We start from the raw sequence: 26052 nt of genomic DNA, 5'->3' as shown, positions 1-26052 counted from the left end.
AGCCCACCTCAGCCACAGAGAGGACCCCGAGCCAATGTTCTGCAGCTGCCTTGGCAGGATATGGACTATGATGACCTTGGAACTTGGAAATAGGAGGAACAAATGATGTCTTCTGAAAAAGAAGATAAATTGAAGTGCATCACAATAGATATGTGGGAGAAAACCAAGAGGTGGTAATTAAATGTTAAGAGGAGTTTAAGAACAACCAAATATTTCATCAAAAAAAATTCAGAGTAATCTCTGTGAAAGAGGCTGGAAGTGGTTATAATTCTCTGCATGGAACCCTAATCAAACCAGCTTGCCCCGTCTAGATTTAAATTGTGTGGGGAGGCAGGAGATGGTCAACCCTTAACACAGAAAGAGAAAAACATTTCCAGAGCTAGAAGAAATTGGAAGAATTCAATGTCATAATGTTTTTCATTGATGCTGGAGGCTCTGAAACCAGAGTTTATTGAAATGAGCCTTCATGGCCATCCAAACTTACCATGAAATTTATTCATTGACTCACTGAACAGATATTTATTATCAACCACGTGCTGTTCACTAAGCCAGGTGTTGTGTATACACACCATGGAGCCCACTGCTTATGTTTATGGTGCAACAGGGCGTATGTATTTGCCTTTTCTAACAAGAATGCGGTAGCAATCTTTGGGAAATGAATGCAATTTTAAGGTGGTTTCCTTAACAAAATGTAGCATGGAGAATTGGATGGGATTTTTTTCTTAAAGCTGGAGCGAGCAACAGTTTTTCTCTACCCCCATCCCGCCTGCTGGGCCCAGTTCTGAGCAGTGTTGTTCTGTGGAAACAGTTCGGCAGCTACCGTATATTGTAGACTTAAACAGGTTTTTAATCTTCCCAGACAGGGGGGACATTTTATTTCAAACTAGAGGCAGGCTATGAAATTGGAGACTCATTAGGAACAAAAACAGATGAGCTCTAATTAAACTAACTGTTCTCTGGTGAAGCCCTGGTGTCTTGGAGGCTAACTTTGTTTAACTAAGATTTAGGGAACAAACAAGCGAGCCTCAGGTGTCATTACCGAAGAGCAAGGCGAGGCCTGACTCACAATTGCTTTCTCAGTCAGATTACTTATTTACTGTCGCTTGGGACTGTTCAAAACCCAGGCCTCCCTTTGGCACCATTTCTTCTGAGATAATTACTGAGGAATGTTCGGGGCATCATTAAGCTCAGATCTCCCTATTAGACTGCAGAGCCTCGTTGCATAATGATTACCTTTCTTTCATTTGCTTTACTTTCAAAATCACTTTTTCTAATCCCTGGACCATCGACACTGTCCACCCCAGGATCTGTCCTTGCCCATTCCTTGTCCTTTTGTGGGTGGCTTTTTCCCGGGTGGGCTCTGCAATGCATGAGATGTTCCCAAGCCTTCGGGAGGACTGTTTCCCTGCCGATTCTTCTGGAAAGAATGAGTCTCAACACGGGCTGCCTATTAGATTCACCTGGGGAGCTCAGAAAACCACCACTAAACTCACCTCCCATTTCTTGTGATTTTAATTGTTCAGGGACTTAATTTTTTTTTAATTTATATTTATTATAAATTCCTCTGGTGATTCTAGTGGGCAGCCAGGGCTGAGAACCACAGACATCAAGAGAGCTTGGAAAGCCCAACAGGCACTGCCGGGAAATTCGCTTGGAGCATTTTCAGTGACATTGTCCTCAAAACAGAGAAAAGAATGTGTTGCACGGCCTTGCCAAGCTCAGCCACTTCCAGGCGCTGCCTTTTGTCACTCTATCCCCCGCTTCTCCCCATTGTAAACCCTAACTTAGTTCAGCCAGGCGGTACACCTGAACATGCTATGCTCCCTCACACCTCCATTCATCCTAACAACTATCCCTCCCGTGCCCACACCGTGCCCCATGTCCCAGGCCCATTCCTTCCTCTCTTGGAGACCCACCTTAAACCCTACCCCCTTCCCCAACACAGTGGTTCTTCCCACCGCAAACTTCCTTTTTTCCATGCTTCTGTAGAATCGCCACTACATCTCCACCATAGCTCTTTTTTCAAAAACAAAATACATTTTTATTGATTTCAGAGAGAGGAAGGGAGAGGAAGAGAGAGAGATAGAAACATCAGTGATGGGAGAGTCATTGATCGGCTGCCTCCTGCACGCCCCCCACTGGGGATGGAGCCCACAACCCAGGCATGTGCCTTGACTGGGAACTGAACCCTGATCTCCTGGATCCTAGGTCCATGCTCAACCACTGAGCCACGGCTGGCTGGGCTCCATCATAGCTCTTGATATATAACACAGTCACTTATCATTGGACATATCTGTTTCTGCCATTAGATTATGAGCCCTTGAAGGGAGACACTTGGAGCTCACGATAGGGAGCATCTGATTTGAAAGTGGGTCAGGAGCAAGCTAGTGCCTGTCTCTGGGCCTCTGCAGTGCTCTTTCTTCATGGGTTACCTCCCGGGAGAAACCTGCAAAAAGCAACCCCCAAATCTGTCTCTATCACCTTGCCCTATTTCCTTTCCTTTTTGGCATTTATAGAGCATTTAAATTTCCTTTGTCTGCTTGTTGACTTTAATGTCCACCTCTCCCCTCTGGAATGCAAACTTCTTCTGACCCATCAACTTGTTACACACCAGGGCCTTGAGAAGCATCTGCACCGACACAGGAGATGACAAGTAAATATTCGCTCTTGCCCAGCTTTCAAGTCAGGAGGACCAGGTCTTAAATCCTAGCTCTTTTAATCCCAGTTGTATCCCTGAGCAAGATACATAACCTCTTTATGCCTCAATTTCCTCCATTCCAAGGCTCTTTATTGCTGTCTTATTGATATAACCACTTTTAAGGCGAAAAAAACACATTCTATTAAGTGAGCAGATCAATCAAAAGTTGAATGCAAATTCCAGAAAAATTAAAATGTCAGGGTGAAATAGTATGTTTTAGAATCACACTAATTCACAATAATTATTCATGATAATTGGATAATATTTCCCTAACAGGGTGGCTGCTCTGATTAAGTAAGAAGGCATCTGGGGCACCTGCCAAGGATCCGTTCCCTCTCTTTCACTGTGTCCACAGTCTCTTTACATTCAAGCCACGCACGCATGCTGGATACCAGCTCCCTCAAATCTGATCACTCCATTTTTAAATAAAGCTGTGCCACACCATATTCATAGCAAAATTCATCAAGCTCGTCCCACTGTTCAGCATAATTTGGGAGCCCATTTGTTCTGAGAGCTCAGGCAACTTATGTATTGAACAAAGTTTATATCTGTATATATACGCACACACACATACACACATGTACACATACTATGTTTGTTTTGGAGTAAGTGGAAAGGGCCCAAGGGTTATTGGTTAGTTTAATCTGCCATACCTGTATGGCCAAAGAGTACCTTCTCCTAGTATTGGAGAGCTTGCCGATCACAGAAAACACGTGGCTCTTTTCCCCCTGTACACGAATGAAACACTCCACGAGACCAGCTGGTGTCAGAAAAAACTCATTCTGTCTTTCCAGACTGCTGGTCTACAGCTAACATTTAGATTAGGAACCCCTGGTGTTTTACAAGGAACCTACAACTGTAATATAGAATTAATTCCTACAAACAGCACGTTGAATGTGAAAAGGTCTATACTTTTGTTATTTACATCAGTAAACAAGGTTTCTCTAAGCCAGAGCCAACAACACCTATTGATTGCTTTACTTGCAGAGATGTCTCATTAATTGGCCCATCTCTCTCTGACTTATTTTTCTCTGCTAGCTCTTCACTATGTTTATATGTTGTGCTTAAATCACCCCATTCCCACATGTCCTGCCTCTTAACATTTTTTAAACCCTTCAATAAGAAACACTCCTGTTCTCAATTCTATATTCGAGATGCCCATGCATTTGAATTTCCATCCATACTACCTGCCCTTCTGAACCATATGGCAAAAATGAAATTAGTTTTTACTTCAGTGGGACTCTATGCATTTACAACTAATTATCACTCCTTTTTTGTCTTTCTTTTTGGCACAAGACTTTCCCTCTCCCCTTCCCACTTCTCTGTTCTCTCACGGGCAGTAACAATTATTGAGGCTCCTCCCCTTCTGTTGTGTTCTCTGGGACGCTCACCTTGACCCTGCTATCCTCTTGCCTTGGGCAGCCTCGTATATTACAATATTTTTTACCATAGGCCAAATGTGTTGACTGTCTCTCCAGGATGTTTCTTCAATGATGATCCAATCATGCCATGGCCTCAATGCTAGGTTTACTGTTTTCACATGGCCAGATGTATTCCTCTTTGTCCTTCCTGAATCATCACTATCCATCAGTTACCCAAGCTAGACATTGAGGAGTTACCCTTATACTCTGTTCTTTCTTTTTCAATCAATCACTAAGTCCTGGTCATTTTACCTCTCAAAAATCTTTTGAATCTTCCCTCTCTACTTATTGCTAGTAAAATTGACCTTGTACAGGCGTTACTTCCTTTTATCTGGAATATTCTAAGTATAATTGGTCTCAGCATCTTCAGGCTTGGATTCTCCTATCTCCCTCCTTTCCCTACTCCTTAGGTTGATATTCCATAGTCCACAGGTAGCCAGAGGGGCTAAGATACAAATCTGACCATGTCATTCCCCTGCCTAAATGCTTTAGTCTTTCTTAAGGCATATTCAGCCCCCCACAAACTGGCCACTCTATCCCTCCAGCCTCATTTCCAGCTGCTTCCTGATTTGAACCTTTTACCTTGTTGATACTGTGGAATTTTCTGAAAGTTCCCGGAACACATAATTTGGTTCCAGAACTCCATACCTTTGCCCAGGCTGTTGCTTCTGCCCAGAATTATTATCCTGATTTTATTAGCTTGAGCTATTACTGCTTCTCTTTTAGACTCTGTTGCACCACACTTTTCTTATAAGTTTTCCTTGAACATGGATGTATGGGTATATAGCAGCTCCTACAAAGGGGATATTCAGTTTGATTTAATAAAACAACGTCGGCAATAATTCCCAACTCAAGTGGGCAGTAAGGTACATTCAGGTCCCATCCCTGCTGCTAACCAGCTATGCAGCCTTTAGAACTAAGTCTTAATTCTAAATTTCCTTTTGCCTACAATGACCTTTTTAAGCTAGAAGCTTTCCAAAGTTCTTTCCAGCTTCCATTTTCTGCATCTTTTCATCAGGGACAAAACATCTCAGACTTGTCAATAAATCAGCAGTTAGTACAACTACAAGCCTTGTTCATTGATCACTCTTAAGGTAAAGTGGCTTTTATACAAAGTTGATATATGTGTTAAATGTGTTCAAAGTAATTGCTTTATTTACTGAAGAGAATCCAATCGTCAGACCTTCCTGGTCCCGCCTTGTAGACAGTGGCTTTTTCAGTTTTTCCTCCCCTTGAGGAAATATACCAGGTCTGGGGAGACAGAGGGAAAAGCATGGATTTTTGAAGTCAGGCCTGGATTCAAATTCAAAAACATAGTTACTTTTTTGTGTGACATTGGGGAAATTACATAACCTGTCTAGTTTTCCTCAATACTAAATTCAAAATAATTACTAGTAGAGAACAGCAATAGACCACACATATGTCAAACCCTTGCAAAAGCACTTGGCATGCAGGAGGTGCTCAGTTATTATGATTACTATTGCTATTGTTGTTACTATCATCATCATCATCATCATCACTCTCACAAAAAGACATAATCAGTCTGGTAATAATAGCTAACTCTTTCATTATGTGGGTAACATTTATAGCATCATCAAGTAACCACAAGATGCTCCGATTTTAGGTTTTCAGAAGCAATTCAGAATTTTTTTTTTAAATATATCTTTATTGATTTCAGAGAGAGGAAAGGAGAGGGAGAGAGAGAGAGGGACAGAAACATCAATGATGAGAGAGTCATTGATCAGGCCCACAACCGGGCATGTGCCCTGACCGGGAATCGAACCCTGATCGCCTGGATCCCAGGTCGACGCTCAACCGCTGAGCCATGCCCGGCCAGGCAGCAATTCAGAATATTAATGCAACTAACCCCTTTACACATAAGGGACACAAAACCCAGACAGATTAAATGATTTATCTAAAAGTAATTCTCCAGCAAGTGATCTACAGGGACTTGATCCCCTGCACCCCCATCCCACAGATTCTGATTTAGCAGATCTGGGGTAGGCCCAAGAATTGGCTTTTTTAACACACGCCCAGGGAATGCTGAAGCTGCATTCTGAATTGGCTGGGAGCAGTTCTGGGCTTTCTCATACATCTCACTCTCAGGAAGTGACAAAGAGAGAAAGATGAGGCCCTAAGGTTTGACTGTCCCTCCCAGGTTTCATGTGGGCTACAGCACTGCCAGTGAATGAATGGAGTGTAAGCTATCGTCTCATTCTTGCATTTTCCTATTACACTCTTAGACAAGGAGCATTGGGTTTCAGAAAAATATACTCTGCAGATTGATTTTATAAAAATCACAGTTTGTTTTAGCTGGAGTGTTCATAGTCGTATTTGGAGCTTGCAGATGTACATTGGAATCTGCAATGCCTGGGATGAGAAATTGGCTCTGGGGCTTGTCGTTTACTTCTGTGTAGCTTTTGTATTTCAGTGGTGGGGAAAATACAACTCGCCCAAATGCTATCAGGAAAAATGACATAGGAAATGCGTTGAGGAATTGATCCTCGCCACCTACGGATCTCCTCTGCAAAGAGGGAAGCTGATCACATCCCCAGTGTCCATTCGTTAAGTCGGCAGCGTAGCTCTCCGGGCTCATCTTCCCCTAGAAACAATCTTGCTCTTTGATCTGCATTATGGGTTACAGAGGGCTTTAAGGAACTTACCTGGAAACCACATCAGAGCATATAAAATAATTTCTAAGGAAAAAGTTCTTCTTCCTTGTGGCTAGAAAAAAAGAGGGGTTCAAAGAACAAACAAGCAGTATTTCTTAGAGCAAGAGGTGTTGCAGCAGATTAGGTTTGATTTCAGTGCCAACTAATTATGTGCAAAAAATGAAAGTACTTTAAACCCCTCTGTTTCCTTTTCGGCTAAGAGCTGATAATTTACCCCTCACAGAGTCCTTGTGACAGCTAAACGGGACACTAGGTGAAGACTTGCTGCTACCATATCGTGAACAAAGTAAATACTCAGTAAATTGCTGTTGTAGATTATTAAGGAGCATGAATTCTCTGACTTCAATTTCTTCACTTCAGCACACATGGTTTTCCCTGGTGATGAAGGTGAAGGGATTGAGAAGTACAGATTCGTAGTTGCAAAATAATTATGGGGATGTAAAGTGCAGCACAGGGAATACAGTCAATAATGCTGTGATAACTATGTACGGCGCCAGGTGGGTACTGGAAATACAGAGGGAACATTTCGACAGGTATGTGATTGTCTAACCACTATGTTGTACACCTGAAAATAATCCAAATTCTATTGAATGTAAACTAATTTAAAAAATTAAAAAATACTTTAAATATGTTTTTAAAAGGAAGAAATCCCACACCCTTAATTATGCAGAACAATTCTGCTCACCTAGTTCAAATCCAAAATTTATATATACTAATCAATCTCAGAACCCCCCAAAAAAAGTTCCGAGCTCTTCATTTCAGGACCCACCTACCTTGAAGTGCAGATTAATGACTTTTTTAAAAATCACTCAAACTGCTTTTGAGTTTTAGTCTCTTGTTACATTTTTAATTTCCTCATAAGCAATTATTTGTGAAACAATTTTATAGTGTTTTCTCCTAGAGACAGCTGGAATTATTTTGATCTATTTACATTTATGTTGCATTTAAATACAAAATATTTAAGGGTGACATTATCTATTTATTTGTGTTAATTAAAGGGAAAAACCATGTGTGCTTATGAATGAGAGTTTTTTTGCTTTAAATAGATATTTCAACAATGCTCATTAGCACCTACTACACGTCATGTAGCTTCAGTGCTGGGGGCAGTGAATGAAGATGACAGAAATCCTGCCCAATAGCATTTAGAGTCAAGTGGGGAAAACAAGATAAATGAAAAATATATATATAGCCTACATGATAGTGGTAATTGCTAGGAAGGGTAAAAGGGTTGGGAGGTAAGAGAGAATTAGGAGTAGCAGAAGGTAATTTGGGGTAATGCAGCCTTCCAGGCTAAAGAGGGGACAATAATAAAATACCCACTGACATTGTCAAAGGAGTGAGTCATGTGGAAATGCCGGTAAAGGCTGATCCTGGTAGAGGCAGCCGCAAGTACAAAGGCCCTGAGGCAGAAGCGTGCCTGGGACGATCTAGGCCCACGGAGGAGACACCTGTGGCTAGAGCGAGTGAGTAGGCAGGGCGTAATGAGAAATGAGGTGGGAACATCATAGACGACTCATACCCCTTCGTAAACAGGTTTTTACTTTTTGCTTTTGGAGAAACGAGAGCTGTTGGCAGATTTTAAGCAGAGGAATCACCTGATTGGGCCTGTGTTTTTAAAGGTTTGCTCTGGCTGTATTTTCTACAGAACAGAGCATGGGAAGGCAAGGGCAGAAGCTGAGAGAGGGCTTAGGAGACAGAAGTCGGGGAGGAGAGACAGAGGCTTAGATCAGAGGTGTGGCAGTGATGTGCTGAGAACTGGTCAAATTCTGGTTAGTCTTTAAGGAAGAGCCAAATGGACTTGCTAATGATTTGTGTGGTAACTAGAGAGCCTCCCACCCGCATTATCTAATAGATGGCATATTCCCACCTGGAGCATTTACCATTCTGAGTCAGGGGGAGGTGGGAGAGTGCTGAACAAAAGCATTTGATTTTAGGTTGCCATAAACAAATGTTCACGTGCCACTGATCCTCAGTGCTGTTTTACTCCCTCCTTAATAATGACTTCGGGTGTTCTGGAGGTAGAGATGAATGCTCTAGGCAGAGTAAATCGCCCATTCTAGCAAATTCCAATTGGTGATGTTCATGTCTAGTTTTCACCTTACCTCTGAATGGTGTATCATGCAGTCACTAAACTTAGTGTTTCTTGTTGCAAACCTGCATGTATTAATTTGTTAGTCCTTTAAAATATAATTACTTTTTCAAATAATCTCAAGTTTCAACTAAAGAGGGTAAAGTTTTCTTCTGGAAGCCGGAACACCAGCCAGGGTTCTTTCCTTCTGGCTTTCACGTTACTCAGTTCCAAGTGCCTGGAGGTTCCATTACCTCTGTACCTCTCACATCCTCCCAAGTCTCTTCAGCTACTAGGCCACATTCCTAATTTCTCTCTCGCGTGGATTTCTGGAACAGCCTCTTAATTCGCCTCTTCCCTGTAGTTCAGCCACACTCACCCTCCAATCGATTCTCTACACAGTACCGGTGATCTTTCTAAAGTACAAATTTGATGCTCTTCTGGTTCTGCTCACATCCTTCATTGGTTCCCCAGTCCTCTCGAGATAAAACGAACTCCTTTAGCATGCTGAAAGAGCCTTTGCAATCTGGGCCCTGCTTGCCTTAGAAGCCTCATATCTCAAAACACAAGTTATTGCCACCCAATCCATCCACTCAATGCTGTTCCTGCCCCAAACTCGCTCAGGGCACTGAGCTCTTGGACGTGTCTGAGATGTTGAACCTACTGTTCTCTCTTCCAATGACACACTTTCCCCTGCTCATCCATAAGCTCTCAGCTCAGATGGTATTTGATTTCCTAGGAAATCTGTCCAGATTCAGGTGTGAGTTAAGTATCCATCCATCTAATAAGTTCCCATGATGAACCAGGACTGGTCTCACTACAATATTTAAAAACTGCCTGCTTTCCTCTCTGCATCCCTATTGGACTGTAGGCTCCAGGAGAGCAGGGGCTAGCTCACCTGCACATAAGGTACCCCCAACACCTATGACAGTGTTGGCCACATACCGGATACTCAGTGATACTTGTAAACTCGTCTTGGGTTGAATGGAAAAGCCTAAGAATCACAGTTGAAAATCCCTTCAGGCATTACCTTTCCCCTTTCACCCCTGCACTCCAGTTTTCTGTGCATGTACACAAAAACTACCACCCCCCAGTACACACACAGATACACACACATTGCTGGGCCAATTCATGTGATTTCAAATGCCTGCATGAGGAAAGAACCCTGTCATATGCCATTCATTCATTCATTCATTCATTCATTCATTCATTCAACAAATAGTTATGAAAAGCCCCTAACTGCCCAGCACTCTTCTAGGTGCTGGAGATTATGTGACAAACAAGATTAGTAATGGGCTTTACCCAGAGTGTTGTATACAAGTGGAAAGAGATAGGAAATGAATGGATTAACAACCAGGTAAAGAAAAATAAGTTCAGGGAGAGGGGTGAGTCCTATGAAGCAAACAAAGCAGCGGTTTGATAGACTGAAGGGCAGCGGGGACAGGAGACACAGAGTCCTTCTGCGAGGATGACCAAGGAAGCCATCTCTGAGAAGACAGCGTTGGAGCCTAGACCTGAGCGATGAGAGTAAGCTGGAAAGAGGAAGGAAACAGCCTTGAGGGAAAGAGGTCTCCACACGGAAGAATCAGGAAGCACAAAGGGGTTATGCAGGAAAATCTTGGTTTATTCAAGGAGCTGAAAGCCCCTGTGAGGTGAGAACTGGGGGGGGGGGTCTTAGTCAAGATCAAAGAGAGACCAGTGCTTGGTGGAGGGTTCGAGTGTTGTCCCCAGTGGAATGAACGACTACTGGAAACCCAGAAGCAAGGAAGTTATATGAAAAGTCTACTCTTTCATCCATAAAGATTAATATAAATGAATTGAAGATCAATATAAAGATTGATGCTGTGTAAAAAACAGACCACGCAGGTGTGAGAGTGAAACCCAGAAGTTCCGATAAGCGTGAGTGAGAATTAGTCAGAGAGAGCTGATATCTTCAAGGTGGGGCCCTTTGGATCAGACTGGACTGAGGGATCTCACATATTTTAACACCTGATACATGTTCATGGGCTCATTGGTCAAACCCGACTTCGTGAAGCATTTGATGGCGCTGGGCCCTCCACCTCCCTGCCCCTCGCCCTCCTCTGAGCTCTTTAGACTCTCTCTGCACTTTAGACTCTCTCATGGACACTCATATTCTTCCTGGAGTTAGGGATTTACGGGCATCCCTGCCTCCCCTCCCCTTCTAGGCTGGGAGCTTCCTCAAGGTATCGATCCCCCACAGTCCCTGCTTGTCTTGCATGGCACAAAATTGGCGTCAAATCTTTTGAAGAATGAATGAAGAAATGCATGGGTGAAGTGAGATGGAAATTACGCGGAGGTCACAGTCCTCAGGTAAAGGAATGATTCCTGAGCCACAGCACCTGAAATCTGAGGATCTTTCCCGATAGGTGGAACTGTCACAGCTCAGCTGGCTCTGGCTCTGCCTTGCTCGGAAGCCCAGGACTAACTGAGTGACTGCTAGTGGCTGTGTGTCAAAGAACCGAGCCCTGTGGGGCAATGCGAGGCTGGCTTTGAGAATGAGGCCGGGTTCATGTCACATGCGAGGAACAGTGGCTAAGTGTCTTAACCATTTTGAACTGCAGTTTCTTCTATTATCAAATGCATGTAATAATAGAAATACCTTGAGGTGGCTGGAGGAGAAATAATAACTATGCTTGCAAATAAAGCCCTCACTTTGTGCTCTGCGATGCCCCGAATGCTTTAGCTGTACTGGCACCAGGCCCTCTATTGCTCCTGACCAGGAGAGTAGGTACACGCTTTTATTATCATTTTATAAATCGCCAATGCAAAGCGCTCACCACAGCACCTGACAGAGAACACATCCTGTGAAGTCCTAGGGAAAAAAAAACAAAAATCTAGATATGGAGCCAGAGCACCTGGTCCTAAAACCCAGTTTCTCTGCTGCTCTTGACCTTGGATAAGGCAAACCCTCATAACCTCAATGCTCTCATTTTTAAGATGAACTAGTATAAGGAACAAGTGAGGCAAAGCCTGCTCAAGTGCAAACACACGTAAAATCACAACAAAATCCTGGATAAATGTAGACATTTGGAAGGCGCTCGAGTTTTTTTAACTCAAGTGTGTAAGACACCAGCCCATAGAAACGCAGTGTTCTTAAGAGGAAGCCCCTCATTTCCCTCAGCTTTGGTTCAGCCTTGAGCAGCCTTTCTGCAAGTCATGGTCTGTGACTTGAGCATTGACAACTTGAACGAAAAATGAAAACTTTGGTAGCTGAAGATCTTAGCTCATTTCTAGTCTTCTCCATCCTGGGATCTCTGGGCCAGTTAGTGGAAATGCTTCCTGAGGGTGCCTTCTCACCACTTATGAAGCACCCCCTCCTCCAGGAATTTTTGTGATCCGCCCAGAAATTCTGTAAAGAGCAGCATTATCCCATTCTGTCTACTCCAGGGTTTGACCTTCTGTGACTCCAATTTTAGTGCTGGGTTCAGGAAGCGCCTTCTCTGTATCTAATTGCTCCTGATGGATAAGATAAAAGTGTCCCTCAGCCTCCTCATTAGCATACGTCTTCTAAATTGTTTGGTGTTCCTTTTTAATATTTTAAACTGAACTTTCTTCAGAGTTCCTTCTTAGTGAAAATTGGAAGTTCAGAGATAAGAAGGCTAATTAAAGTTGCCCTTTCCTTTTCAAAGACAAGGTCCTTTTTCTGTATATTAAACACAAGCACATACACTCATGCAAATATATTGCTAGTGGTTTGCTCAGATCAAGCAGATTCTATCTTTTCGATTTTAGGTTAGAGTTAGCTTTTCTTTTCTTATCTAAAGGAGTGTCTACTGTTAAAAGTAAATTATATATTATAACCGTGTAGCAGGCAGAATGCTTTCCCCCAAAAGATGTCCACATTCTAACTTCCTGAACCTGTGGAAATGGTAGGTTACGTGGAAATGCTAGGTTACGTGAAAAGGGTAATTAAACTTACAGATGGGATTAAGGTTGCCAATACCCTGACCTTAAAATGGGAATATTATCCTGGATTATCCTGGCAGACCTCATATGATCATGAGGATAAGTGAAAGAGAGAGACAGAAGAATCAGGTTCAGAATGATGATGACTGAGGAAGACTCAACCGGCTACTACTGCTCGCATTGGAGATGGAGGTGGCCACTAGCCAAGGAATGTGGGCAGGTTCTAGACCTGGAAAAGGCAGTAAAACAGAATCTTTCCTAAGACTCCTAAACGGGCACAGCCCTGCCAACACGTTGGAGACCCATTTCAGATAATAAAATAATAAATTTGTGTTGCTTTAAGCACCAACTATGTTGTAATTTGTTACAGCAGCAATAAGAAACTAATACAGCATTTCAGTAATTTTCTTGATATATTAGCATTTCAAGAAAACAGGCAATCTCCAGCAGGAGTCAATCAAGCTAAAACATAGACTGACTGTAAGTTCTGGGAAACATGTGATTCTCAGAAATCATTCCCTTTCTAGCTCTCTAGGCCTCTCTTTTTGGAGATCAAAGAAATGATCCCCATAATAACTGTGTGTGTGTGTGTGTGTGTGTGTGTGTGTGTTTAAATCAAGGAACATTTAAACTTAAAATAAAAAGTTCTGGAGTCCAGCGCCTGAGAAAATTCTAAGGAGAGAGAGACAGAGAGAGAGAGAGAGAGAGGAAGGGACAGGACAAATAAATAAAGGGGCTTTAAAAGTGTTCTCAGAGAAGGGTCTTGAGAACTCTACAAATATTCTTTCCACATAGTTCCTACACCTCTTTATACAAAACATGGTGCAGATCAGATCATCATTGAGTCTTTGGAGATTTGGAATGCACTTAAGTCTAGATCTGTTGAGCTCTCTCCCCCAAATGCTGTTGTGAGACAGGAAGTGAGCCGATGCAGCTCTGAGAATACCAGGTCTGTCTCTGGGAATCCTGTGCCTAAGAACTGAGAGAACTAAGCTGATGGAGTGATATATCTATGGCAGAGGGGCGCTGCCCTAGGTGAGCAGGAAGGTGTCACAGGGTCTAGGAACAGACATTGAAGGCAGGGCCCTAGACCCAGGAATAGCTAGTGCAGCATCCATGGGATTGCCATTGGTCACACTTTTAAAACCACCTGCTCTATTTCTAAGGTTATTTGAAGCTGCTGCTGAGAAAGTGGAGCTGAAGAGCTGCTCTGCAGGTCTAATTAAAAGAACCCTAGAGACTGATGGACCAAGGAGGTGGGACTAATTCAGGGAGAAATAACTCCTTGCTCATCTCTTTCCTATAGCTTTTAAAATCCTCTTTTAGATCTCACCTCTCTGGCAGTCAGTCTCTGAGAATCCCACAGGCAGAAAACGGGCTGAATTCAGCCTTATACTCTTGACTGTGTCCTGGCAGCTGGCACAGAGGATTGCCTGTCTCTGGTCCCTCTCACTCTTCCTCCCCCTTTCTCCCTCTCTTTCCCTCAGCTTTCCTCCTTCCTCCTGCTTCTCTCCTGAGCCCCTCCCTCCCCTGATCTCATTTCTGAATCTCACTCCAGGAAAGAACTTTCTACTAAACATTTAAAGTTCAGTAGAGGTGAAAGCCACACCATGTGCATACCTTTTGCATTATAACTCTTGTTTCTTTGGTTTAATGGGGCCACAATAAAAACAAAACAAAAATACTTATCTACTTATACCTCTCTAGGGATGTAAGAGCACTGACTCCTGAGTGAGAATTCCTGAGGTTAAATTCCAAAGCTTTGACTTGTAGCACAGAATTGTCTGAGAAGAAAAACTTTTCCTCTGCCCTCAGATGTTCAGTAACTGGGGCCTGCAAATTAGACTAACAAAAGTCAGGTTAACTGGAGAAAAGATATACAATTCTATTAATATTTATGGGCGTGAAAGTTAATAGAGAAGTAGTGAAACTCAAAGAAACAAACTCTGGGACTTATATATCATTTTAACAAAAGAGGGAGTTTAAGTTTCAAGGGATGACAAATTGCAGGGAGGTGACTAGGAAATCTATGGGGGAACTGATGGAAGGTAAGGGTTATTTAGTTATGTTGTTTATGCAGACTTATCTTGGTACTGGCTCTCTATAGCTGGTGATATGAGTTGTTCCCTGCCTCCTGGCAGGGTGGGGGTGGGGAGGCAGCTTCACAAAGGGAAATTTATGCTCGGCTTTCAGTTAGATGAAAGAAGGGCCGAGAACTCTTCCTGCATGTGCAGATTCTCAATTGCCTTTTAGCTCAACACAATCCTTATGCCAAAATGGCATATTTTAGAGTGGCCTATTCTGACCCCTTTCACAATGTTGGGCAAGTTACTTAAGCTTTTGCATTTCAGTGTCCTCATCTGTAACAAGGGTTAAAAATATCACCTACCCTATTGGGATGCTGTAATGATTCAATGAGATCATTTATGTGAGGCATATTATACACTGTCTATCACATAGTAGGGACTTAACATTATTGTAAGCCTAATTATAATGTAGTAAAGAAATCTAATTATTATTATTATCTTTTATAACCAATACCATAAGAACAGCTCATTATAGTGGTATGTGGCAGACGCTTTTTATAGAGAGGCCACATGGAAAGGGTTGTGATATGTGAGCCAAAACTTTCTGACATATTAGTTTGGAGAACCCAAGAATCCACTCAGTTTAGGGCAGAAAGACCATTAAAGCAAGTAAAACGCACACACACACATAAAGCATAACTCATAGGGAAAGGTTATATTCTTATGAAAATTTTCTAGTTGCATTTCCAAATATCTACTACTCTGTTTATATTGAGATTACATACTGGACATGCTTTGAACATAAAATGCAGAACTCTTTTCAAGATGCATGAGGTGCAGTGTTGCTGGAAGTTTCCTAAAGTGGAAGGCATTCTCCCACCATCATCATCACTTCATGGACTCAACAGGGCACTCAAACCAGAAAGTGAATCTGAACTGTTTAATGGACAACCATATACATATTTTAAAGAAATCCATTCCAGATACGTGTACTAATCTTTCAGAATGAGCCCTGGAGCTAAGTGAGATGGCTTGGATCCTGTCCTGTTAGAGTGGAAAGCTTGCTTAGAGAACATTTAGGGATCTTTCCAAATAATTGAGAAATCCAAAGACAGAGAGATGTGATGTACTTTAGGGTAGAAGTGAGGGTTGGGGGTGGAATAGAGGGCCCCAGAGAATGAGAAAATCCTAGGACTAGAAGAGACACGAAAGGTCACACACCAGCCTTGCCCACATTAACTTGTTCTATCTTCTTCTCACTTATTTTTCAAAACCTAAATTAGACGTCTCTTTTTTCTCCATTATTTAAATAGCAAGCTGTTTAATATGAAAGCAGAGGGTACTGCCACAATGTGACAGAAATACAGCTTTATCCATAAACCCTTCACACAATTGTACATTGAGTGCTATGTAGACTTCTCTTTTCGATGGAACCTTCTAGATGAGGCCAACCTCATTGATGTCTTACTTCTCGTAACTCCTAGTGACCAAGGGTAGAAAATGTTTCTTTTAGAATTTAATTTTTTTAACTTCTCAATTTATCATCCTGATTTCCCCTGTAGTTAACAAGTCAGAAACAATGATGAACCATGGGGCTCAAGCCAACATTGTTCACATCCCAAAATTTTGACCAACAAGCCAGTTCTCTTCTTTGCACTTCTTCTAAGCATCTGTAAAATTAAAAGATTGGATTATTTAATTTGTAAATGACCCCTAAAGATTTATGCAATTATAAACTAATAATCTTAAATTTAAATTTGACTTAACGAGTTTCTACATGCATTCTTGTTGTGTCTATATGTCTGAGGGACAATATGTAGGTAGGTAAACCTATCTAACTTTAAAATTTTTTCTTAAGTTTATTAGTGAATATGTGTAAAGATTTTACAACAGTACCTGACATTTATAAGTTCTCCCTAAATGTTAGCAGCTGTTATTTTTGGAGTAAATCAGATACAAATCCTGGTTGTGCCCCTTATTGAATGTGATTTTATGAAAATAATTTAATCTTAATGACCTATGATTTTTATTTTTCTTTGAAATAGGGATAATAACACCTAACTGTGGTTTGGGGTGAAATTAAATAAGTTTATGCATGTAAAGTACATAGTATGGTTCAGAGATAAGTGGGAAGGACATGTCAGTTTATTCCTTTGGATTTCCTTTCCTTTGGTATGAAAGACAAAACTTGGCCCTGGCCAGTTTGGCTCAGTGGTTAGGGCATCAGCACATGGACTGAAGGGTCCAGGGTTCAATTCCAGCCAGGGCACGTACCTTGGTTGCAGGTTTGATCCCGGACCTGGTCGGGGCACATGTGGGAGGCAACCAATCACTTTGTCCCCCTCACATCAATGTTTCTCTCTCTCTCTCTCCCTCCCCCCTTTTATTCTCTCTGAAAAAAGCAATGGAAAAAATATCTCAGGTGAGGATTAAAAAAATATATACACAAAACTTTTCTGGACGCCTCTTACAATGTAAAGAAAGATATGATCTTGGGAAGGAGGAGAGAAAGCCAGGACATATTTTAATACAACAAAAAGGAGTGGGGTTTGCAAGTTATTGCAACAAAGTGACAGAGCCACAATCTGCAATTGTATATTTTCTTAAAGAATATGCAGACAACTATTCTTTCCCAAATGTCCCTAGGAAAACACTCTTGCCCAGGTCTCCCCCATTTCCCTAAATTTCTCAGTTGATGTATGGACTTCTTTGATGTTCTAAATATCAAAGTGGCCGTTGGCAGAAAAAAGGTTTCCCACCCCTATAAGTAGAGGCAATAGAAAGAGCTTAGAAAAGCAGTGGTAAAGGGAAATCAATAGATGGGGAAGGGATGAGCCACCAAGACTCTCAGCTGGTGGATCCTACACTAATGCCATTGTCCTGAAGGGAAATGCTGCCTAGAATCAGCAAAGTCATATGTGTGGGTATTTATGTGAATTTCAAGAATGGCTGGGATTTCTTTCTTGGGAAATGGATGTGGCAATTTTAAAATACTTTGCCTAACCCTGCAAATCAAAGGATCAATTGAAAAATATTTGCTGAAATCTGCTAAGGAGTATTAAGGGAGAGGAATAAATTCGAGAATCAGACTAAGAAACGTTTGAATTCAGGAACTATTACTTTCTAGCCATGTGGCCTTGGTCAAGTCACTTAATTCCATAGGTTAGTGTCTGTTTGTTTTTCCAACTAAAGATGGTATTGTGTAGGATTAAAAGAGAGAATTGGAGTTCACTTGACCTAATTAATCTCTGTAACTTTCTTTTTAAACTTTTGACTTCCTATAGCTTTATGTTGGCAGGAATTTCAAAGAATGGCTACTTAAGACATGTATTTTCCCGTCAACTACTGAGAACTGGTTCCCCTCCACTGGCTTGCTGACACAACCGTAAACAACATATTCAGATGGGCAGGTGGTTGGGCAGATTGATAGAAAGATAACTCCTATGAACATATCATCCAAAATTAAAAGCACCATTTTAAGAGCCAACTTGGTGGCCTAAATGTATTTCTGGTGCCCAGAGGAAAAAAAAATTGCCTGTAGGTGGGTTGATGAGAATGTCTTTATAGGGAAAATACAAGAACTAGACCTAGGCGCAGGGAGGAGTGTCAGGACCAGGGAATTCACTTCATCCACCTCAGCCCAGCAACGCCTCTAAAGAGCCAGCAGTTCTGTCACAATCCCTCAACGACCACATGCTGAGCAGGATGGGTACCAGGGACTGGGCGCAGCTGTCCACGTCTTAGTTCACTCTCACATCAACCATGAGAAAGCGGCAGTCACATTCTCTTGAACTTAGAAAACTGAGACTCAGAAATGGAGTGGTTTCTCTAAGGTCACACAGCAAGCAAGTGACAGAACCAGGATTTAACCCAGGTCTGCCTACCCCAAAGCTTGTGTGTGATCTACAACGTCTACTAACGATAAAAGCTACCCTTAGGGACGGTGGCCTCCTCCATAAGGCCCCTTCCCTCTGACCACCACCCACCCTTCTTCAAGTGGATCTGGCTCTCCCTGCTGCTTCTACTGCAGAGCCTTGTCCTCAAGTGCTGGTGCATTTATTGATCACCACCTCCCCTACTAACCTGCAAGTCCCCAAAGATAGGTTTGGGCATTATTTGCCATTTTGTCATTCATATCTCACAGCAGTAGCTCAATAAATGTTAACGAATAACTGAGTGAGTGAATACATGCCTACTGTCCACTAACTGCTGCTCCCACAGCTTTGGCAAGTAAGTTAACCTCTCCTAGCAAATGAGCTGTGGGTTGAGTTAAGTGTTGATAAATCGCTCTAATAGTGATGGGCTCATAGTCAGTGCTCAGTAAATACTAACTGTTATTATGAACATACTGAATTCCCTTTAAATGGAGAAACTTAAAAAAAATCGAAGTATTATGATTGCAACTACACAGAATAAGAATTGTTTTCAGAGAAGTGTCTTGCAGAAAATCACACAGCAGGGAAATAGCAAAACCAGGCAATGCCCCTGGGGTCTAAGATATTACTCATAAGCCTTATGTTTCACAGTCAGTTCCAGGGGCTGAAGTCCTTCGCATACAGGATGCCGGTTGACCCTCTTTAGCATGTAACAGCAGTGTGATGAAGCCAGTGTGGTCCCGGCACGGCCCGGAGTCCACCACCAGGCCTGGGCTGCTTGCCTGGTTTGCAATCAAATACACCGTGTGATCCTTTGGGGCAGCACAGCCCGCACCTCCCTATGTTTAAGAGCACAAACTCCAGGAGCCTCTGAATCAGACTCTGAGTGTTTTTAACAAGCGCCTGGGGTGATATGTATCATCTGGAAAGTTTGTGAAACTTTGCTTTGGAGACAGCTGAAGCAGGACTTCAAAGGATGCTAGCGGGACTCACCCTCCAGGGGGCAGTTAGGGAACGTCAGTGTTCTCACAGGGTCCCGTTCTGCCCCACCCTGCGTCCGGGCATGTTTGTAAATACAAGGGCTAAGTCAGTCTCCCTGTGTGTCAGCGAGGACCGGAGCAGTCCCAGCGGAGTGGCAGGGGGGAGGCACGTGGATGGGCTCCTTTGAACAATGCCACTGAATCACGGATCTTTTGCTCCTGCACTTTTCTGCCTAGGAAAGCAGCCTACGGGCTTCCAGGGGGGCTTTCTAAAAGGGCTGCAGTCACCAGCTACTGGAACTGATTTTCTCCTGGCATCGCAGAGGGGGGCTGAGCTCTCTCAGTGCAAGCCCTGGGAAGAGAGAGCGGCTGCTATGGCAAAAAGGGGACATTTGAAAGCTTCCCAGGCAGCAAACTAGAGCGCAGACAGCCCTGCCCAGCCCTGTGTCGCGCTGCTGTGCTCTCCAGGGCAAGTTTCCTGGGAGTGTCCCTTCTCTCCACCCACACAGCAAAGTCTCCAGCTCTCCAACAGATGTCTCTTTTGCAGCTCTGAAGTCCAAGTACTCGCTGGCTGCAGCGCAGAGTCCCGAGGCCAGCAGGCTGTGGCTGGGGGACCCCAGCAGGCAAATGCCAGCAGCAGCATGAGAGGCTGGTCTTCAGCCCAGGTCGGTGCACACCCCGGGGGGCCGCTGCCTGGCCCCGCGCATCTGAGAGGAGCGGCTCCCTTTCCGCCCTCAGGAGTCTTTGTTCCAAGCCAGACATTGCTCGGATTCTCGCATTAACTCCCTCCACTCCAAAGGGGTCCGGAGGCTGGGATGCTCTGCCCTCCTAAAAGATGTTGACTCTGGAGTGGGAGTCGGAAGGACTGCAAACAGTGGGTATTGTTGTGATTATATGTGCATCTCTGAAGCTGCTTCATTTGCTGGGACTGATTGATTTTTCGGAAGGTAAAGTGCTCGCTCCCAGTGTGTGCCCTTGGTCGGGTCTGGTTCAGAGCTGGATACAGAAGCTGCAGAAGTTGAGGCTTAATAACCAATGTGAAAGTTTTAAAATATGCATGCTTGCCCTGGAGCAGCCTGGCACTGGACAATTCCTTTCTGTTCACCCAGATACTCAACACTGGGAGGGAAGGGGGTTTGTACCATTACCTTTCTATTTGAAGCCTCTTGGAGTTTAGAGCGATGTTGTGGGTTAAATGTATTTCCAGGGTGGGAAATGGGGGCTCTCTAGAAGGGGTGATAAGACAGGTTGTTTTTTGGTTGTCAAGTTCATGTTGGCTACCACTCCTAATGCCATTACTAATCCATCCTCTGGAGCAGAACCCTGATTTGCCAGTGAAATACCTGTGTGTGCCTCATTAGTTAGGAGGTGCGGGGGTGGAGCTGGGTTGTTGATTATGATATAAAATGAGCAAGGTTTTGGTTTAAAATCGAGTTACTGGATGCTAGCAAAAATGTGTTTTGGACGCTTAATTTGCAAAAGTGTTTCATTTACATTTCCCAGTGAGCCACTTAGCTTATCTGTCTGGGAACAAAACACTCAGGACAACACTGTTGCTACCAATAAATATTTTATCCACATAATATTTACTTTACTGCCAAAATCAATTTTGTTATTCAAAGATGAGAAAGTTAAAAAAGTTGATTAACTTTGCTTTAACAATTTGAGTGTGTGTGGGGGGGTACACATATTTTTCTCATAAAATAATTTTTCAACTGAAATAATATACTTTAAATCATTTCAATTTCTATCATTTAATGTTAATTTCATGTCCAAGATCTCCTTTCTTCCCAAGTGAAAGAGTGGAGTTATTGAGACACTTTCTAATATTTCCCCCAGTAAGGATATGATCTTTTATTGCCAAGTTATTTATGAATATTTGCTTCTCATGTAGTGTGTAATGTTGGAAGTTGGTGGAAATATTTAAGGCTGCCTGTGGTATAGTCTTTCTAAGACCTGATAGCTAAGATGACATCATCCCAATCCACATCCGGCATACAGGTTGTTCCTGGTAATATGTTACTAATGACAAATGTATTTTATCTTCAGAATATCCTTTTCTTCCTATTAAGTGGGTTCATTAGATTCTAACTGTTTAGACCAGGAGAAGAGCATAAAAAGCTCTCGTATAATTTTCATACCTTCTTTTAAGTATTCCCTGACAAATTCTGTCCAGGCATGCATGAAAATATTACTGTAACGGGATTTTAAAAGCCTCAAAAGTTAGTTTCTTACCTTACTCACATTACACAGTAATTTTATTTAATCCCTGGAAGGAGAGCAATGCATAACTAACTTCTCCAAGTGCTACAAAATGGCCTGCATTATTTTGAGATTTCTGCTATAATGCACTAATGTGGGTGTCATACTAAAATACAGATTCAATAACTTCAGTTTCTGTGGTGGCAATAATTTACTTCTGTGTAACTCTGTCACCATATTAGATTTTGTCTTCTGGACTTGGTTGAGCCATAGCTCCCAACTTTGTGCACTCTACGCAGGGTGGCTTGGGTTCAGAGCTGGGTGAAGTGGTCTGGAGAGAACCACCATGGAAGTATGTGGGGGAGTCAACTTTCACTGCGCTGTGGGAAAGCGCGCAGTTCTTTATTGACAATGTCGATGATGTAGAAACTTAAAGTCAAGTGGGCTAAGTCCAAGAGCCCTGCCATTGACTCAGCTTTTATTCTTTAAGTCCTGTTTTATGTCACTTGAAGTTGAAGGTTTTAAGATGACAGCTTCCAACGTGAGTTCCAACAATATGAAAAGTAGACTTTCCCAACTAGAAGCACAGAATTGTGAGCTAGCCTGAAACATCTGTCTTGAAATGGATATCCATAGTCATGGCCAAATAATATCCATATTCATGTAGGGGCCTATATTTCTGTATACACACATATATATAGATGTACCTACATATTTATAGATCTTATGTAAAATGCTCAGAAAGCTAGGCAAACTGGATTCAGTGGATAAACCTTGATCATGCTTAAAATACAGGGATGCAGGTTACACAATACCTGAGGTATGACCCATATTTACTTGACAAATGAGTACTTTTTTGTTCTGAAGTACATGTTAGAAAGTGGTGGTCTGGTTCAACTTCCCCATTTGGCATAGGAGATAATTGCAACCTAGACAGCTTAACTGATTTATCCAAAGGCAAACTAACTGGGAGCAGACACAGGACCAAAACCAAACACTACTGAATCCTATGAGCTTTTCCTACTAAAACACACTTTTCATTTATTTCTCTCCCTTAATATTGAGAAAGAGAATTATTGAGAACACACATGGAAAATTGATGAGTTCTTGAATTCCTGAACTGTCCACTAACATTTATGAGATATCTGAAGGAAATGCATTCATAGGGAAATAAGATCACATAATAGCCACTTAATATCCACAAGTCTTTGACCCCAGCCCAAGAGTGGGAGCCAAGCATGGCACGTAAGCTCCCTAAGCCAGATCACCAGGTCACCAACTGTCCTCATTGAGGCAGGATTAGAATGAAAGTGAACCAAGTGGTCTTCTGACCTCTTTTCTCTAAAGTGCACTGAATTTTGACCATCTGTAACTCATATTTAATAGCAATGAATGGCCATTCCACCTAGAATCCAATAAGGACACGTATAAGATGTGGGAATGCTGGCCTGGGCCCCTGTCTGTGTTTTCTTAGACTGTGTCGGTGTCCAAGCAGAAACAGAACTTAGGCTTTTTGATCACCAGCCAAGTGGAGGAAAAAAGAAAAGGGCAGCTAAAGAACAACCACAAAATATTAGATTATGAGGCCCTTCATCCTTTCTACCCGCAAATGATAAAACGACCATTAGAGTCATCTCAATGTAGATTGCTGAACTTTTCAGCAAGACGACACTGCCTACAAAATATGGCTCAGAACAAGACCAGGAAATCCGCCGTTCCTTTTGATGGAGAAATGAAGATGATGTGGCCCAGGGCCGAAACCTGAGCTTCTCTTAGGCATCTTTGATCTCATATGTCCTCAGGAAGCAATGATTCTTCACTGGTACGACTGTAGAGTATTTTCTCCAGTGTAGCTGGTGCATGGATTCGCTTAGAAAATACTTCTGAGTCTATGCGAGTGAGAGGGTCCACATTAATGTTGGGATAAAGCACCGTTACCTCAGTGTTCTCATCTACAGTGGCTGGTGAGAATTAGCTTTGGCTAGAAGAGAGTTAAGAGAAGCATTTCTGCTCTTACCTAAATGAGATTCCAATTTTGATAAAGCCCTATTTAAAAAATAATTCCCTTTCAAATGAAATTCAAGGTTTAAGAAGTTTTGCAATTTATAAAAAAGATTAAAATGACTAATGGGATTTTAATGTAATGATTAGAGGTTTTACACATATCCACTTATTCATAAGGGAAACAGGAAGAACACTCACAAGATTAATCTCATTTCATAGTTTAGCAGGTGCTATATGTCTTATTAAACTCTAAATATGTGCAAAGCTTTCTGCTAGGCATTGACTGAGGGAGTTGCAAGATGAACATTAAGGGAATGAACACTCAGTTAGCGTCCATTCTAGTAAGGGGGGCTAATTACCACATAAGACAGAAGGAATAGTGCTGAGCATAACTCCGAGAAATGGCCAGTAGAAGCACAGAGAGAGTGATGCGCTCTGGAAGGGGTTCCGGCAAGGCTTCGTGAAGAAGGCATAGTTGTATGGGACACTGCAGTGTGTGAAAGATTTCCTGATTGGAGAATGGGGAAAGAACATTCCAGGCCAAGCAAAGAGTTTGAGTTGTGACCTGAAGCACTGGCAGGAGGTGGCTTTCGTGGACAAGGGCGGTGGCTTTAGCACAAGAGGGTGGGAATGTTGAAGTGGGAGATGTGTCTGAGGCCCACTCTTGGGACGCTGTGGGGCAGAGCAGTGTTCTGGCGGGTCCACCTGGGAGTATGTGAAGATGGGATGAGAGGTAAGAGAATGGAAGCAGAGGCTCTAGGCATGCTTCTGGAACAATTCAGGTGAAAGACAACAAGGGCAAACATCCAGAGACTACCTTCCTCAATAAAATACTTAGCGTAAATGATCCATTTCCAGTTTTTCAGAAATTCATGTTTATACATAATATCTTGGGTTTGCACCAGTTCTAAAATGGGCATAATTGTATTTTATTTCAGGGCAACAATGTTTGGCTTTAAATATATTTCTTATGAGAAAAAAAAGAAACATGGGGCACCCAGAGGTTGTAGCTATAAATATAGAAGCTCCCTTTATGGTGGGAATTTTAAAATTCTGAGGGGTATAGCTCACATCCTACAAGGTCTTCGATTATTCTGACTTTTAAAAAATATATATGTATATGTATTCTTATCCCCCATCCCAACCCCCCCCTTTACCTCCCTCTGCCCAGCCTCTACCCCCCCACCTTCACCACACTATTATCTGTGTCCACAGGCTATGCATATAAGTATATGTTCTTTTCTGAAACTTTTATACACAGAAAGTATAGAAAATAGCATAATAAACTTCCATGTACCCATTATCCAGCCTCAATAATTCCTAGTACTTTACCATTTTTGTTTCATCAATGGCTTGCATTTAAAAATAGTTTTTTATTATCTAAAATATGCCAGGTACTCTGTTAGGCCTAGGATACAAAGATGAACTAAAGATAGTCACAGCTCTCAAAGAATTCTCGGTTGTATACAGAGATGGGGAATATAAACAAAGAAAATGTAATGCATTTTGGTAGATAGATATAAAAGAAAAAATGAAAAGCAGTTAAGTCCAAGAGGAAGAGATAAAAGTAATCAGAGATGACTCCCTGGAGGAGGTGACTTCTAAGCTAAGTTTTCATGGATGAAGAGAAGTTGATTAAATTCAGATGACAGGAAGGCATTTGCACGAGCTCCACACGGGGGCACGGCACTCCATGTGGATTCCAGGAACAACAGCCAAGGAAGTGTAAAGGGGTATTGAACAGAGTCTGTTCCTCTTCCTTGATGATATAATCAACCCTGCTGTCCAGTACAATGCTTGGTGTATAGAAGATGCTGAAAAAACCATGGCACGAGCATCATTCACTCTTATTCACTAAGAGAGAAGGCACATTTCTACTAAAGCTACATAATCAAGAGGCTCCTGGGCCTCCTTCAAGTCTCCACAGTAGCCAGGAACTGCTGATTAGTTGATTTTATTTTTTTTACTTTTTTTTTTTCCTACTAGTAAGGCTTCACATCAAAATCAGAGATACCCACACTCCAAAGGCATCAGAGGCAGCTGTTCATTAGAACCCCATGGCCCTGAAAAATCATTTCAAATGAGACATCCAGCAGTGAGATGAAAACGCCCAGCTGAGATGGACTCTGATTTGGCTGAAAAAATAGCCCTTGCAATTTCATAACTAGAAAAAAGAAC

At 42.3% G+C, this 26052-nt stretch overlaps 1 protein-coding gene across 7 annotated transcripts in view; it reads left to right on the top strand.

Annotated features, from left to right (window-relative positions):
- The window catches only part of KCNIP4 (potassium voltage-gated channel interacting protein 4), a gene marked incomplete at its 5' end in the record, with an annotated part of 828309 nt that overhangs the window by 651119 nt on the left and 151138 nt on the right, over nucleotides 1-26052 (top strand). The window contains one exon of one of the 7 annotated variants that reach the window (XM_081132591.1): nucleotides 20171-20615. The exons of 4 other annotated variants lie outside the window; for them this stretch is intronic. In XM_081132591.1, the coding sequence (XP_080988717.1) occupies nucleotides 20504-20615 (112 nt within the window). Of the gene's footprint in view, nucleotides 1-20170; nucleotides 20616-26052 lie in introns of those variants that run through there. 2 more of the 7 variants (XM_081132594.1, XM_081132590.1) reach the window with 2 other exon arrangements.

Source organism: Miniopterus schreibersii (assembly GCF_964146895.1).
Source record: "Miniopterus schreibersii genome assembly, chromosome: 1".
Classification (NCBI taxonomy): Eukaryota; Metazoa; Chordata; class Mammalia; order Chiroptera; family Miniopteridae; genus Miniopterus; species Miniopterus schreibersii.
This window is presented reverse-complemented; position numbering and strand designations above follow the sequence as displayed.